Source organism: Podarcis bocagei, assembly GCF_964188305.1.
Source record: "Podarcis bocagei genome assembly, chromosome: 17".
In the NCBI taxonomy this organism is placed as follows: domain Eukaryota; kingdom Metazoa; phylum Chordata; class Lepidosauria; order Squamata; family Lacertidae; genus Podarcis; species Podarcis bocagei.
Window position 1 is genome coordinate 42,345,446 of NC_138143.1, and position 13,662 is coordinate 42,359,107.

General features: G+C 43.4%; 1 protein-coding gene across 22 annotated transcripts in view; it reads left to right on the plus strand.

Annotated features, from left to right (window-relative positions):
- Window positions 1-13,662, plus strand: part of ADGRL3 (adhesion G protein-coupled receptor L3) — a 548,667-nt gene that overhangs the window by 413,520 nt on the left and 121,485 nt on the right. For 21 of the 22 annotated variants that reach the window (XM_081176093.1, XM_081176095.1, XM_081176100.1 and 18 more), the window contains 3 exons: window positions 4,323-4,531; window positions 5,743-5,919; window positions 12,882-13,088. In XM_081176093.1, the coding sequence (XP_081032219.1) occupies window positions 4,323-4,531; window positions 5,743-5,919; window positions 12,882-13,088 (593 nt within the window). The remainder of the gene's footprint in view (window positions 1-4,322; window positions 4,532-5,742; window positions 5,920-12,881; window positions 13,089-13,662) is intronic. The other variant, XM_081176098.1, reaches the window with a different exon arrangement.

Genomic DNA, 13,662 nt, shown 5'->3' on the forward strand with positions numbered 1-13,662 from the left:
TTATCTCAGAGGCCTGATCAGTAATCTTACAGTGTTTTTCACTGGGCTTTCTATCGCTACTTCTCCTTAAGTGCCCTTTTTAATGAAAACTTGGGAGTTCCAGTGGGTAGGTGTGAGTTTTTCAGCTGTGAAATTGCAGGTTCATCTTAGCTCACCACCCCAATTACCCCAACCTTCTTGGGCATTATATGGAGATTTTGGTGTGCAATGTCAGGACGTGACATCTGAAAAGGCCCTAAGGGTTTTGGATACCTCAAATAAATATATAAATAATAAAATCAACAATTATAACAAGAGGAACAATGCATTATGTTCACCTTTCACATGTCCAGCACATGCAACACACACCATTTTGCTTTAATCCTTATGGCAACCCTGTATAATAGGTATAATTATCCACATATTTCACATGGAGGCTGAATAAAAGTGACTTACCTAAAACCCACCTCTTTGGCCTAATTGATGACAGCATTGCAACGAATGTAAAGGATGATAACAGAGTAAAAAGAAATTAAACTTTGGACTGAAGAAAAGGCTTTAGTTTTGTACAGATCGTGTTGTTCTCACAGTGACAATGAAGGGCTGAATATTACATACAAAAGACTATGGTCTATAAGCTGAATGAAGCAAAATCCTGGGTTACTGGGTTTAAATACGGATTATCTGTTTTGGAATTTCTTTTTCGCATCATACTATATGGGAAAAGAGAGCTAAATATTTGGGCATACTGCTCAGTGCCCAAGCATCACTGGCGCACACCTGTAGAATGGGCCACCTCTCCTCCCTCCCTGCAGAGGCTCGTTTGAAAAGTTAAAGAATTGATTGGTGCCATTTAACTCATTTATCTCTCTTTGCTTAAGCTCCTCACGTTTCTGGCTGACTGGTTTGTATGTAGAACAAGTGTGGCATGTATATCCATATCAATTATGTACGAGTGACAGCTGCCCTTTCCTTGGCCTTGGAATCGAGTGTCAATTCTGCACACTTGGGAAACTGGAGGCCTATTGTTTTCTCATATACACTTCTTTGGGCCCTAGAAATTCTGTCAGCGACACAGGTTCCCACTGTCTCTGGGATCTCCTGGTTATTATGGCTCCTGCGCTTCCTTCCGAAGCCATTCCACTTCCACGCTTCTGTGGCTTTTTCCTGGGCGTAGGACATTTCAGCGGGAAGTATAGAGCTCTGGCACTTGTTCTTCTGGAGTCGCAGAAGGTGGCATAGTCCTCCTGTCCCTCGGGGCTCGTCCTTCAGTTTCCCCCAGGAAAATCACTTGTTTGCCACTGAATCAGAACAAACGTCAGTTGGGTTTTCTGCAGATTTATCGTATTTTTCGCTCTATAGGATGCACTTTTCCCCCTCCAAAAATTAAGGGGAAATGTGTGTGCATCCTATGGAATGAATGCAGGCTCCTTGGCTTCAGCGATAGCAACGTGAAGCCTCCGAAGTGCAGAGGGAGAGCTCCCCCCGCGCTCTGGAGGCTTCGCATTGCTTTCGCTGAAGCCCCCGGAGCACAGGGAACTCCCGCTGCACTTCGGGGGCTTCAGGCGGCTATCCGCAAGCATTCGGAGTGCAGCAGGAGTTCCCGCTGTGCTCCAAAGGCTTTCGGATAGCCGCCTGAAGCCTGAAGAGCGAGAGGGGTCAGTGCACACCGATCCCTCTTGTTCTCCAGGCTTCGCGTGGCTGGAGAGGCGCTGCACAGTTTTCCCTCTCTGCGCAGCGCCCCTTCAGTGAAGCGGGAGGAGAAATGGAAGGGAAGGGGCACTGAGCAGAGAGGGGGAGAATTCCTCCCCCCCCATTCTCCCCCACCTATGGTCCGGTGCGTCCTATAGAGCGAAAAATACGGTACGTTTGCTCTGATTCAGTGGTAAATAGCTGGTATTCCTGAGGATAGCGAACAGGGCAAATGGAAAACCACTTGGACCCATGCTTCGAAGCACGGGACTAGTGTGGACGAGCCCTTTGCTACAATTCCTGGAGTTCCTTGTGGACTTGCTCTCTTCCTCTTCCTTGCTGTTCAGAATATGTTTGCATTAAGCTCGATCTTCATTTTCGCCTCAATGCTTTCTTCTTCATAACTGGTGTGCATCTCAGAGTGAACCTCCCTGAACCTCCCAGCCAGGGACTTGGTTTAAACTTAATTACATCCCGGTAATAAACATGTAATTACATATAGAACTAATGTTACACTAATTATTATCCTCAGCAACAAGTCTAGAATTTTGGCACACAAAAAGAATGTATTTGTTTTTTAATGGGGAGATACAATACAGTCGTACTTTGGTTGTTGAACTTAATCTGTTCCGGGAGTCCGTTTGACTCCCGAAACGGTTTGAATACCAAGGCGCAGCTTCCGATTGGCTGTAGGAGCTTCCAGCACTCAACTGGAAGCTGCGTTGGATGTTTGGCTTCCAAAGAATGTTCGCAAACCGGAACACTTACTTCCGGGTTTGCGGCGTTCTGGAGCCAAAACGTCCGAGTACCAAGGCGTTCAACAACCAAGGTATGACTGTACTGTGATCTGTAAACCTATGGTTGACAGTATTATTGTTATATTATCTTCAATTAATACCCTTTCTTACACAGATAAGGCAATTAGGAATTCATTCCCTCAATTTTATCAAGATTATATTCGTTAAAGGCCAGTTGTCAGGGAACTGACATCAGAGCGAGAGGCGAAGGGGAGGCTCCCAGATTCTGCAGGCGAAGGACCCAGCACCAGGGGGAGAAGCAGCTCGGTAGAGGGGGAAGGAAATCAGCGCAACACCAGGGATAAAGGGGGGCAGATGGGGGAAGCGGAGGGAGAGCTCCGGGATTCTTCTCTGGACATCAGTGAGGAGAGCACAGGTCCTCCACTACCCACGCCCTCCCTGCACAGAAGACTCCCGCGCAGTGAGAGGAGGAGGCGACTGGGTGTCAAACAACTTTTATGCTGGAAAGGGTTTAAGAAACGCCCACAGACAGATTCTGCCAGCGACTGAGACAGCCACGCGGAGATGGGCTGTGCAGTCAGAACGGTTTAACCAAGGCAATTAAGCCTAGAGAGGCGGCAGTTTACGCACGAGTAACTCATAACTCATTACACCAATGTTTGTTTATTTATTGCATTCCTATCCCACCCTTTTTCCAAGGAGCACAAGGTGGTCTACCTGGTTCTCCTCCTCAATTGATTCCCACAAGAAACCTTGAGAGATAGGTTAGACTGAGAAGCAGTGAGTGGCCCAAAGTCACCCAGTGAACTTCACAGCTTCGTGGGAATTTGAACCCTGGTCTCCCAGGTCCTAGTCTGACACTGTGGTCACTCTGGATCTCTGTCTACAGCACTGTTAAAGGAACATGTGGATAGAAGGGGGATCAAAAATATAGGTTTAAGAGAAAATGGAATAAACTTCTTATGTGGAGATACTAGTAGACACATAGAACATTTACTAATCAATTTATTCTATATCTACTATTTCACTACAAGATAAATCTTACTCAGGTGAAAAAGTACATTTTCTGGAGATTATGAGACTGCATTCTATTATGTGTGCCTGTCTAGAGTGTGTACAAAAAATTAGAAGGGTGTTTAAAGAGTTAACAGAAATTGAATGTTTAATATTTATGCCTCCAGTACGTTCTTGTTTGCTTCATTAAAAACATGTAAAGTATCGACAGAACACTAGGAAACTGTAATTAATCTTAATTATAATAGTAAGAATTGAAGTGGTCTGTAAATGGAGAAGGTTCCTGCTTAACATGTATAGAAATTAGCTGGTTAATTGAATTGTGTTTGTAATATGCTGGAACAGGCATTTTGATCAGAATGTACAGGAAACGTATTTTTTGATAGCATTAATAGATACAGGTATTCCCCCCACCCCTTTTCCTCCTGTTGAAGAATTCAAACGCCTGGTCCTAGCAGGACTAGGTTTGTTATTAGTTAATGGCAAGCCGAACCCTCCTGCAACTTTGTACTTAGTGGAAGAAGCACTGCCACAAAATTTGTAGGTTCCCCCAGCACCACTGCCATAGCTCTTTCTGTGATGTAATTGTGACTTCCTCTGCTCAGTTTCTGAAGAACCTCTCCTAGCCACCAGCGTCTGTGGAAAGTAACTTCAAAGTGATCGGGCCATTACCACGGCTGTTGTGTCCGTGAAAATTCACATTTGCTTTTGGAAAACGTTGGGAGAAGCAGTAAAAAGCTTTTCCTATGAGAAACGTGGGTAGAATACGGCATATTTGTTGTAATGTGTTCACTGCAAGATGAGCAAACTCAGAGCAAAAGGTTATGGGTGGGAGGGGAGCTATCTTAATCTCCCCATTATCCCGTTTTCTCCTTCCAGGTGAAATCAGAGTGGCTTTTGTCCTATACAACAACCTGGGCCCCTACCTGTCCACAGAAAATGCCAGCATGAAACTCGGGATGGAAGCCTTGTCTACCAATCACTCTGTCATAGTGAATTCCCCCATTATTACAGCAGCAATAAATAAAGAATTCAGCAATAAGGTTTATCTGGCTGATCCTGTTGTGTTCACTGTCAGACACATCAAGGTAAGGAGCTATTTGCCTTCCAGAAGATCACATATTTCAGTCTGCTTGTTTTTCTCTTTCTCCTAAAAACATGCCAGAAAACATTTTGAGGATTTTCCTCACATATATCATTTCTTTTTAGTCAAAGCACTAAGCACTATATTTTGATGTTTGCTTTTATTCCCTTTTCATTTATATCCTGTATTTCAGGATATGAAACCTTCCAGGGTGGCTTATTACAAAGAAAAGAAGAGTAAATTACATATTTACAGACCACAATCAACAATATCAGCATATAAAAACTAATCAGGATATTTAACAAAAGGCAGTTGATGGTAGAATAGTCATGGATGGTAGAGCTTTAGATATTTATTGTCTATTACAGTTTTAAATGAAGAAAGGCCTCATGCTCATCATATAGAAAAATGTTTATCTACTAATTAGAAACCTCATTGTTTGATTGTTAATTTAACTATTCCATAATGCTTATTTAAAAATGAGACTCATTTATTCGATATGTAGCTTTCCTTCCAAGTGGCTAGTAACAATCCTAGTATTATTTTATCCTGGTGCTGAGGGAGACTGGCAATTGTCCATTTACCAAAAACGTGGGTGGCGCTGTGGGTTAAACCACAGAGCCTAGGGCTTGCCGATCAGAAGGTCAGTGGTTCAAATCCCCGTGACAGGATGAGCTCCCGTTGCTCGGTCCCTGCTCCTGCCAACCTAGCAGTTCAAAAGTACGAAGTGCAAGTAGATAAATAGGTACCGCTCCGGTGGGAAGGTAAACGGCGTTTCTGTGCGCTGCTCTGGTTCGCCAGAAGCAGCTTAGTCATGCTGGCCACATGACCCGGAAGCTGCACGCTGGCTCCCTCGGCCAATAAAGCGAGATGAGCGCCGCAACCCCAGAGTCGGCCACAACTGGACCTAATGGTCAGGAGTCCCTTTACTTTACTTATCACTGTTTTAACTGTTCTCATAGAGTAATTCCTTTGTTCTTCAGTTGAAATATAGTAGGTTGGTTCTGAAGTACTCATTATAGTTTTATGACCAAAATAAATAAGGAACAAAGAAATAAGACCCCATTTAGCTAAAGTGGAAAAGACAGAAAACTTTCTAAAGCATGCACAGGTAGAATTTTTAACCCACCAACCTCTGCTGATTGTAGCTGGGAGAAAGAAAATATGTTTAAAGCGTCGTCATTTCTATTGCGTGTATTTCTTTCTTCCCGATAGCAGTCAGAGGACAATTTCAACCCTAACTGTTCTTTCTGGAGCTATTCGAAACGCACAATGACAGGATACTGGTCAACTCAAGGATGTCGGCTTTTGACAACAAACAAGACGCACACAACTTGCTGCTGTAACCACCTGACCAACTTTGCTGTCCTGATGGCCCATGTGGAAGTGAAGGTAGGAGTGGCTCATCTTCTTTAACCAGAAGACACTTATTCTAGTTCTTGTTGCTGCAGTTGCCAGAATCATTTAGGATGCTTTGCTGCAGTGACGTTCTTTCATGCCACATGGGGGCTTGGCGAGACTTGGTGATGTTCCCATTTGCCACAGAACGGTCCAGTGGGAATCGTGCTAATGGCCCAATGGGAAAAAGCAGTGTCAGGAAAGATAAAGCTCAGAATGAGCTGAAGCTGGAGTGCCAAGAGGAACAAAAAAAGTGTATTTTAAGGTATGTTCAAAGAAAAGGAAGAAAGCAATAGATCCACAACTCCCCAAGGATGGCAAAATGACAAAGAGAATGCTGAAACTATTGAACTTCTATTGTGCCTCTGTTCTCTCCCAAAAGGAAACTCGACTAACATTGCATAAATTGTGTTACTGATGAGGAGTCAGGATTGCAGTTCAGGATTGATAAGCAGTTAGTCAGGAAATGCATGACTATCCCTAGTGAGTTCTTCAGAGCCAGGTGAACGGCATCCTAGCATGCTAAATGTGCAGATATACTCTCAGAAACTTTGTGTATCATCTTTTGAAAATTCCTAGGTAATACGTGAGATGGCAGTCTTCAAAAACAGGGAAAGGAGAAGCTTCAGAACTATAGACCCTGATACCAGGGAAGGTACTAGAACATATTCTAAAGGGATCAGTTCTATGCATATTGATAACTGCAGCAGAATTAGTAGAAACCAGCATATTCTTGTCAAGAATAAATCCTGCCTAACCCATTTTGCTGTGTGTGTGTTTTTTTACCTGGGTTACTAGTTTAGTGGCTTGAATAATGCTGTGGTTGTAATTTATCTAGATTACAGCATCACATTTGGCAAAACTGAGTTAATAAGCTAATTGAATATGGGCTAGATTATAGTTCCGACTGGAAACTTCAAATGGCATAGACCACAGCCACCAGGGTGCGTGTGGGGGAACAAATGTCCTGATCATATTGCAACAATACTGTGCCAGTTCCACTGGTTGCCTGCTTATTTCTGAGTTAAAATTCAAGTGCTGTTTAAAACCTTTTACACACACACACACACACACACACACGGTTTAACTGCGCTTTTTTAGCATAATGTTTTAATGAACAGTCTGGCTGAAATCCTATTTGCACTTTTGCATTTTGAGGTGGGGCCTTGCACACAAGTAGGCGCAGATTAGCCGTTAGTTGGTTGGCCATTGGGGTAAAGGAGGCGGTTGCTCTCTGTTGGTGCCTCACAGGTGTCACCCCCCCCCCATTCTCTGCTCACAGCTGAGGCAGGCGACTGATGGAGCCATGAGAAGGCAGCTTCAGAAGAGGGTGGTGATGGCCATTGTTGCTGCCACCCTCTGGCACCTGCCTCCATCTCCCGTCTTCTCCTTGGCCCCAAACAGTGGGGCTCCCTGCACCTGCCAGCCCTGAGGGAGGCTTCCCATTGGGAAGCAGAGAGAGGGCCGCCCCCACCTAGCCCATGGCAGAGGCTATTGGCAAAACCTATTTGGTGTTTCACAACTTTCCGACTTGTTGCAGGACCTTAGCCAGACCTAGCAGAGTAAACGCAGAATCCACGGAAGCAATTGGCGACTTGGCTGCAGACAGGATAGACGAAGCAGGAACCAGGAACTTGTAGTTAGGTGTTTATTATATATAGTGGACTATTTACAGGAACAGAACACGGATATTTAGCTAGCTCTCTCTGACACAACTCACAACTCCTACACTGACACAGAACTCTGAACGCTGAACTCCTGAACTAACACATTCCAGTTAGTGGGCCATTAATTATCACTCCCTTGAGAGAGCTTGACCAATCAGGGAGCTGTCTCCATGCCTCTGTTATCACCAGGCAGACTTACTCCTTCAGTTTGCCTTCTGGCTGTCTGCCAAACCTTAATTGACTCTGTGTGAGTAGCTGCATGTACACAGATTCCCAACAGAGGCCAAGAGTGAGAGAGAGAAGGAGCTGCCAGCCACCGTGGTCAATCAGCTAGTTCAATCTTGGGGACAGGATGTTTCAGACTGGGGGCAACACTGCTGAGAAGGCCCTCCTGCTAGCCACAGAACCGTGAAACACACTCAAAGATGGTTCAATTAACAAGATAGCCCTAATTTACCTTGAGGTTGGACTGGACAGTACAGGGTGAAGTGAACGGTTCTGAGGATTTTGTATGTCAAGACTGGAACCTGGAATTGGACCTGGTGATTAATCAGCAACCAGGGCAATATGCAATATGATTGTGTGCCGTCAGACCCATTAACACTCTGGCTGCAGCATTTTGCGCTAGCTGCAGTCTCCAGACCATCGTCAAGGGCAGGATACACACACCGTGTGTGTAAATAATGGCCCCCGAAGGCCGTGAAATGCAGAAGAAGCACTCCTCTTAGTAGTCTCTGGCATTCTCTTTAGATTTACTCTTCCGAAAATTTCTCTGAGTCAAGAAAGGCTTTTATGATGTGTCAGCTATTAAATTAGGACTAAGACTGAATCACTTGAATTTATGAGAAAAATCATCGGGGGTTGCTCTGCAGTTGCCTCCTTTCTCATCTGCTGCTGCTGCTGCTGCTGCTGCTACCACCACTAATTAAAGTTGCAACATTGCAGAATCCTTCATCTTTCTTATTTTGTTATATTATTCTGTTTCCCTGGTGCCGATGAAAACTTATTGAGATGGCTACCCAAAAGTATGTAACTGATCAAGGACAGAAGTGAACAGAAAGAAAAGGAGGTTCTCCCTCAGCCGTACAGAAATATCAATCAACCTTTATTACGGTCCAGAGACCCAACAAATCGTTACAAAGCAATACACAATTCATACAGCCTACCTCCAGGTTAAACAAGCATTTTGTTCAGAATATAGGGATCATTGGTTCTTGCAACCACCGATAAAAACTTTGCCACTGCTAATGTTCTAGCATTTGTCCGGTCTTCCAATAGGAGCCTGACATAGTGAGCCTCTGATTTTCCCGGGAAAGGTACCAGCAAGGGGAATATCAGTTCAGCCCTGGCTTGCTCATATTTTGCACAGTGCAATATTGCTTTCTGAGGAAGAATCAGAATCCAATGTTCTGAACTGTTTGGAGGGTGTTTCAACATCTGTATTATACTGTATACACTAAAGTGTCTTGTTCCAGCGGTTTGAAGTCTCTAGTTCACCTCCCTTCCCAGGGTACGAAATCATCAGCTACAGAAAGTGCAGAGTGCGGTTTCTGTGAAGGAAGGTCTCATTGTCAGTTTGGTTATCAAATCATCGGACAGACCTCCATGAAGAGCAGAAGTTGTGTAAGGCAAGTCAGCAAGAATACAGGCTGAGAAAAGGTTGTAGGTGGCAAGGAAACTATGAAGGTGATTGAAGGGAGGGAATTAATATACAGTGGTGCCTCGCAAGACGAAATTAATTCGTTCCGCGAGTTTTTTCGTCTAGTGAATTTTTCGTCTTGCGAAGCACAGTGTCGGAAAAGTTTTGGAAAAGCTTCAAAAATCACCAAAAACCTCAAAAAAGGCTACCACACTGCATACTATGAGTTGCTCCTCGAAGTCAAGTCGCAACTGTATTAACGGTGTTAAGAAAAAGGAAACAAACTTGCAAAAAACGCAATACGTTTTGGTCTTGCAAAGCAAGCCCTTAGGGAAATTCGTCTTGCGAAGCAGCTCAAAAACCGCAAAACCCTTTCGTCTAGCGAGTTTTTCGTCTTGCGAGGCATTCGTCTTGCGGGGCACCACTGTACACAGGGAAACGAAACACAGGAGCCTTAATGAAAGCTAAGTAGAGAAGGAGGAAGCAGCTAAGGGAAAATCACACATAGAGATGGTGAACCTTGGGCCATCCAGCTGTTGAATGCTGTCTCCCATCATACCTGGCCAATGGCTTTGCTAGCTGGGAATTAGCGTGAGTTGTTGAACATCTGGAGAGCCACAGGTTCATGCCATCCCTAGCCTAATATGTAAAGAGGCTACATGCTGTTAAGGAGGGCAAGACGGGAGACAGGGGCAATGGCCAAGAGTCTAATACAGGCTTTCAAATCTCTGGTAACTGCAGCTCACTTAAAATGAAGACTCATGTCCCTATTGCTTCTGAAAAGATTTGGTTTTACTTGAAAGAGTAAAAATTGCATTCCTCAGACCTGTCCACCCTGTGCTTCTCCAACAGGAAGCCTTCTTTGGGCATGTAGTTTCATGCCCCATGTGCTACTACCAAACTGCTGTGCAATTTCTTGATAAAGTAGTTAAGACCTGCCTTCTCCCCTATTGAATCATATGCTATAGCCCTATAGGCTGGTCCATGACAAATATACAAAATAATAATAATAATAATAATAATAATAATAATAATAATAATAATAATAATAATAAATTTTATTTATACCCCGCCCTCCCCAGCCAAGGCCAGGCTCAGGGCGGCTAACAACCAATAATAAAAACAAGTTGAATGAATACAACTTAAAATCAAGATTAAAATACAACATTGAAACATTGAAACGTTAAAATGCAGCCTCATCACAGGAGGAGAAAGGAAAAAAGAAAGAGGGGGAGGGTTGTAAATTTCAGATTCCCCATTGGTGCATAGTTGTATGGCTGACATACAAATGTATGTGTCTGCCAGCGACAAAAAAAAGTAGGATTCAGTGCTGAAGTACTTTAATAACTTTTTGCTTTTTAAAGCTATATTCTTTTCATGTTTTTTTTTAAAAAACCTCTTGTAATCATTTTCTCCTGACTGAAGTTTAATGACTAATGAGTAAATACATGGGATTCAAATCAGCTACAACTGCCTTAGCCTGCAGCATGTATTAAGCTGCAGTAAATAACGCATTGCAGAAGAACCCCATTGCTTTGGTGCTTGTATGTGGTAAACTGGTAGTGTGGGCAAAACGTGTGTCTTCAAAATGTGGGGCACATTTGGGCCTCCAACTGTATAGAGTGTTATATCTGTTCCCTTTGGGGCATGTGTTGGGAGCCAGAGTCACCTCAGTACTGTACATGAAGGCGTTTACCATTGATTAGAATTCTTTGTAACTAACGGTAGATCTAAGGGAGGAGACTCTGGAGAGTCCCATGGACTGCAAGAAGATCAAACCTCTCCATTCTTAAGGAAATCAGCCCTGAGTGCTCACTGGAAGGACAGATCCTGAAGCTGAGACTCCAAGACTTTGGCCATGAGAAGAGAAGGCTCCTTGGAAAAGACCCTGGTGTTGGGAAAGATGGAGGGCACAAGGAGAAGGGGATGAGATGGTTGGACAGTGTTCTCGAAGCTACCAGCATGAGTTTGACCAAACTGCGGGAGGCAGTGGAAGACAGGAGTGCCTGGCGTGCTCTGGTCCAGGGGGTCACGAAGAGTCGGACACGACTAAATGACTAAACAACAACAACAAAGAGTAGAGCTAGGTATACCAGTGGCAGACCCATGTGTAAGCTAATCCTGCTGCCTCCCTCCCATTGCTACCATTCACAATCCCCTGACATCCTCAGCACTTTTGATTGGCAGCCTCTTTACTTCCATCCATGGCAGGGAACCACCATATTAGATTCCTCAAAAGGCATTGCCCAATGTCAGGAATGACAGAATTGACAAAAAGGTGTCAATAAAGCTTGAATGAATCGTTGAGCAGAAGGATAATTTCTCTTAGGCACCCTGGTTTTGTGTGGCACCACATTCTGCATCTGGAAACACCAAATGTTGGAAGGTCTTCAGAGAGAACCATCACCTACTTGGTAATTTGGGAGATCAAGCCATTACATTAGCTAAAAAGGTGACGTGGAATGTAGCATATACAAGGAACATCCAAAAGAGGAACTATTGTAGTAATTGATGACTTCATCTACCCTCACACAGACTGGCCTACAAGGCTGTCCATAAATTCTTAAGCCAGTGCCATAGCTCCACATCTGCCAGGACTTATGCCAGCTCCTAAAGCCCCAGTGCCAATGGATCTGAACTATAGATTGCACCCTGCATTTTGTAGTTTGAGGCCTGCCATTTTTGGATCTGTGTCTGTCTGAAATAAATGTCCTGTAGAATATCTATATGAGCAGCCTATTTTTGTAGTTCTGGAGGATGGTGTTGAATTAGGCCATTTTGTTGAAGAACAAAAATATCCAAATTGATAGAAAATCTTTTACACAAAAATGCCTGTTTGTTGCAGCAAAAAACAACAAAGGGTTCTTGCAGTGCTTTAAAGTCTAACAGATTTATTATGACATAAGCTTTCTTGGACTACAGCCAATTTTTTCAGATGCATTAAGGGATCATCTTCAGTTGGCAGGACACATGCAGATGGACGTAGAGAGAAATGTGAACAGTGAGGTTAGATGGAAATGAATTGTAAAAAAAATAAAAAGGTCTGACAATCAAGTTAAAGATTAAAAGTATGCAAAGCAGGCAAAGTTGCCAGTCTTTCCCTGTGTTAATTCTATAGTTAATCTGGGTCTCCAGGACTTTTTGAAAATATTTTTAAAGTGGTTTTTGCAATCCCGATGGAGCTAAAAATGTCAGTTTTCAATTTCTCTGGTACTTATTGATTTTAGTGGTGGAGGTTGATGGTATTTTTCTGCTGAATCAATGTTCCTCTCCTTTCTAAAATGATTGCTATCATAGAGGTCTGAGAAATACAGTAATTGTTTTCACTACATATTTCACAAATACAGATCAACACCAGGTTACTAACACCACTAATCTGTAATACCTGAAGTGTGTCATGTTCTCAGGTATACGAGATCAGAAAAGTCTGCTAATGAACTTTTTTCCCCCCAGCTTCTTTTGCAAACAAGACAGACAGACAGTGAAGAGACAGAGTGTGCATGTGTTAATGTACCGCTCGCTTCATTAGTCCCTCATATGACAGATTTGGCATGCAAATGGAGATAAGGTCAAACAGTTTCAGATGCGCCAAGCTTTCTCAGACTTGGGTACCAGTTGGTGACTAATTGTCTTTCTGCTATGCCTTGCAGCATGATGCAGTCCACGACCTCCTCCTGGATGTCATTACTTGGATTGGCATTCTCCTGTCCCTTGTCTGCCTCCTGATCTGCATCTTTACTTTCTGCTTCTTCCGTGGGCTCCAGAGTGACAGAAATACTATCCATAAAAACCTGTGCATCAGTCTGTTTGTGGCAGAGCTTCTCTTTCTCATTGGTATCAACAGGGCCGATCAGCCGGTAACTATCCAGTTAGAAATGCAGTAGTGAAGCCTATTCCTTGCCTTTGACCATGCAATAAAGCTCCACTGATTTATCCACCGTGAAGCTGAATCAAATGCTACTGATCGTGATAATAAAATGGAATGTCCCAAGTTTTCCAAATATCCAAAACCCACCTTTATTAGGACCAACTAAAATGTCACAAGTAGGTCATGAACAAGCTTCCTAGTTCTCTAATTCAGGCTGAATATTAAGGAAAACAAGGATAGGAAAGAGAAGGGGAAAAATGCTTGTTGTGATGTCAACACAGGGGGAACTGCTGATAAAATAAATAAATAGAATCTTCCTCCAGTTTTAAGATTCCTCTCCTGGACAACTAAATTTGGTGTTCTCCAAAAGCATAGTTGGTCTATTGGTGGAGGGTCGGGGGGGAGTCTCTGAAAGCCACACCAGCATAATACCTATATTAAGACCAATTAAAATGTTCCCAAAGTATAAGCAATCTTAGTTGTCCAGGTAACAGATTTTAAAACTGGAAGACAATTATCCTCTGCTGCCTGTATATGGAACTTAATTTTGGGAGAGCACTTCA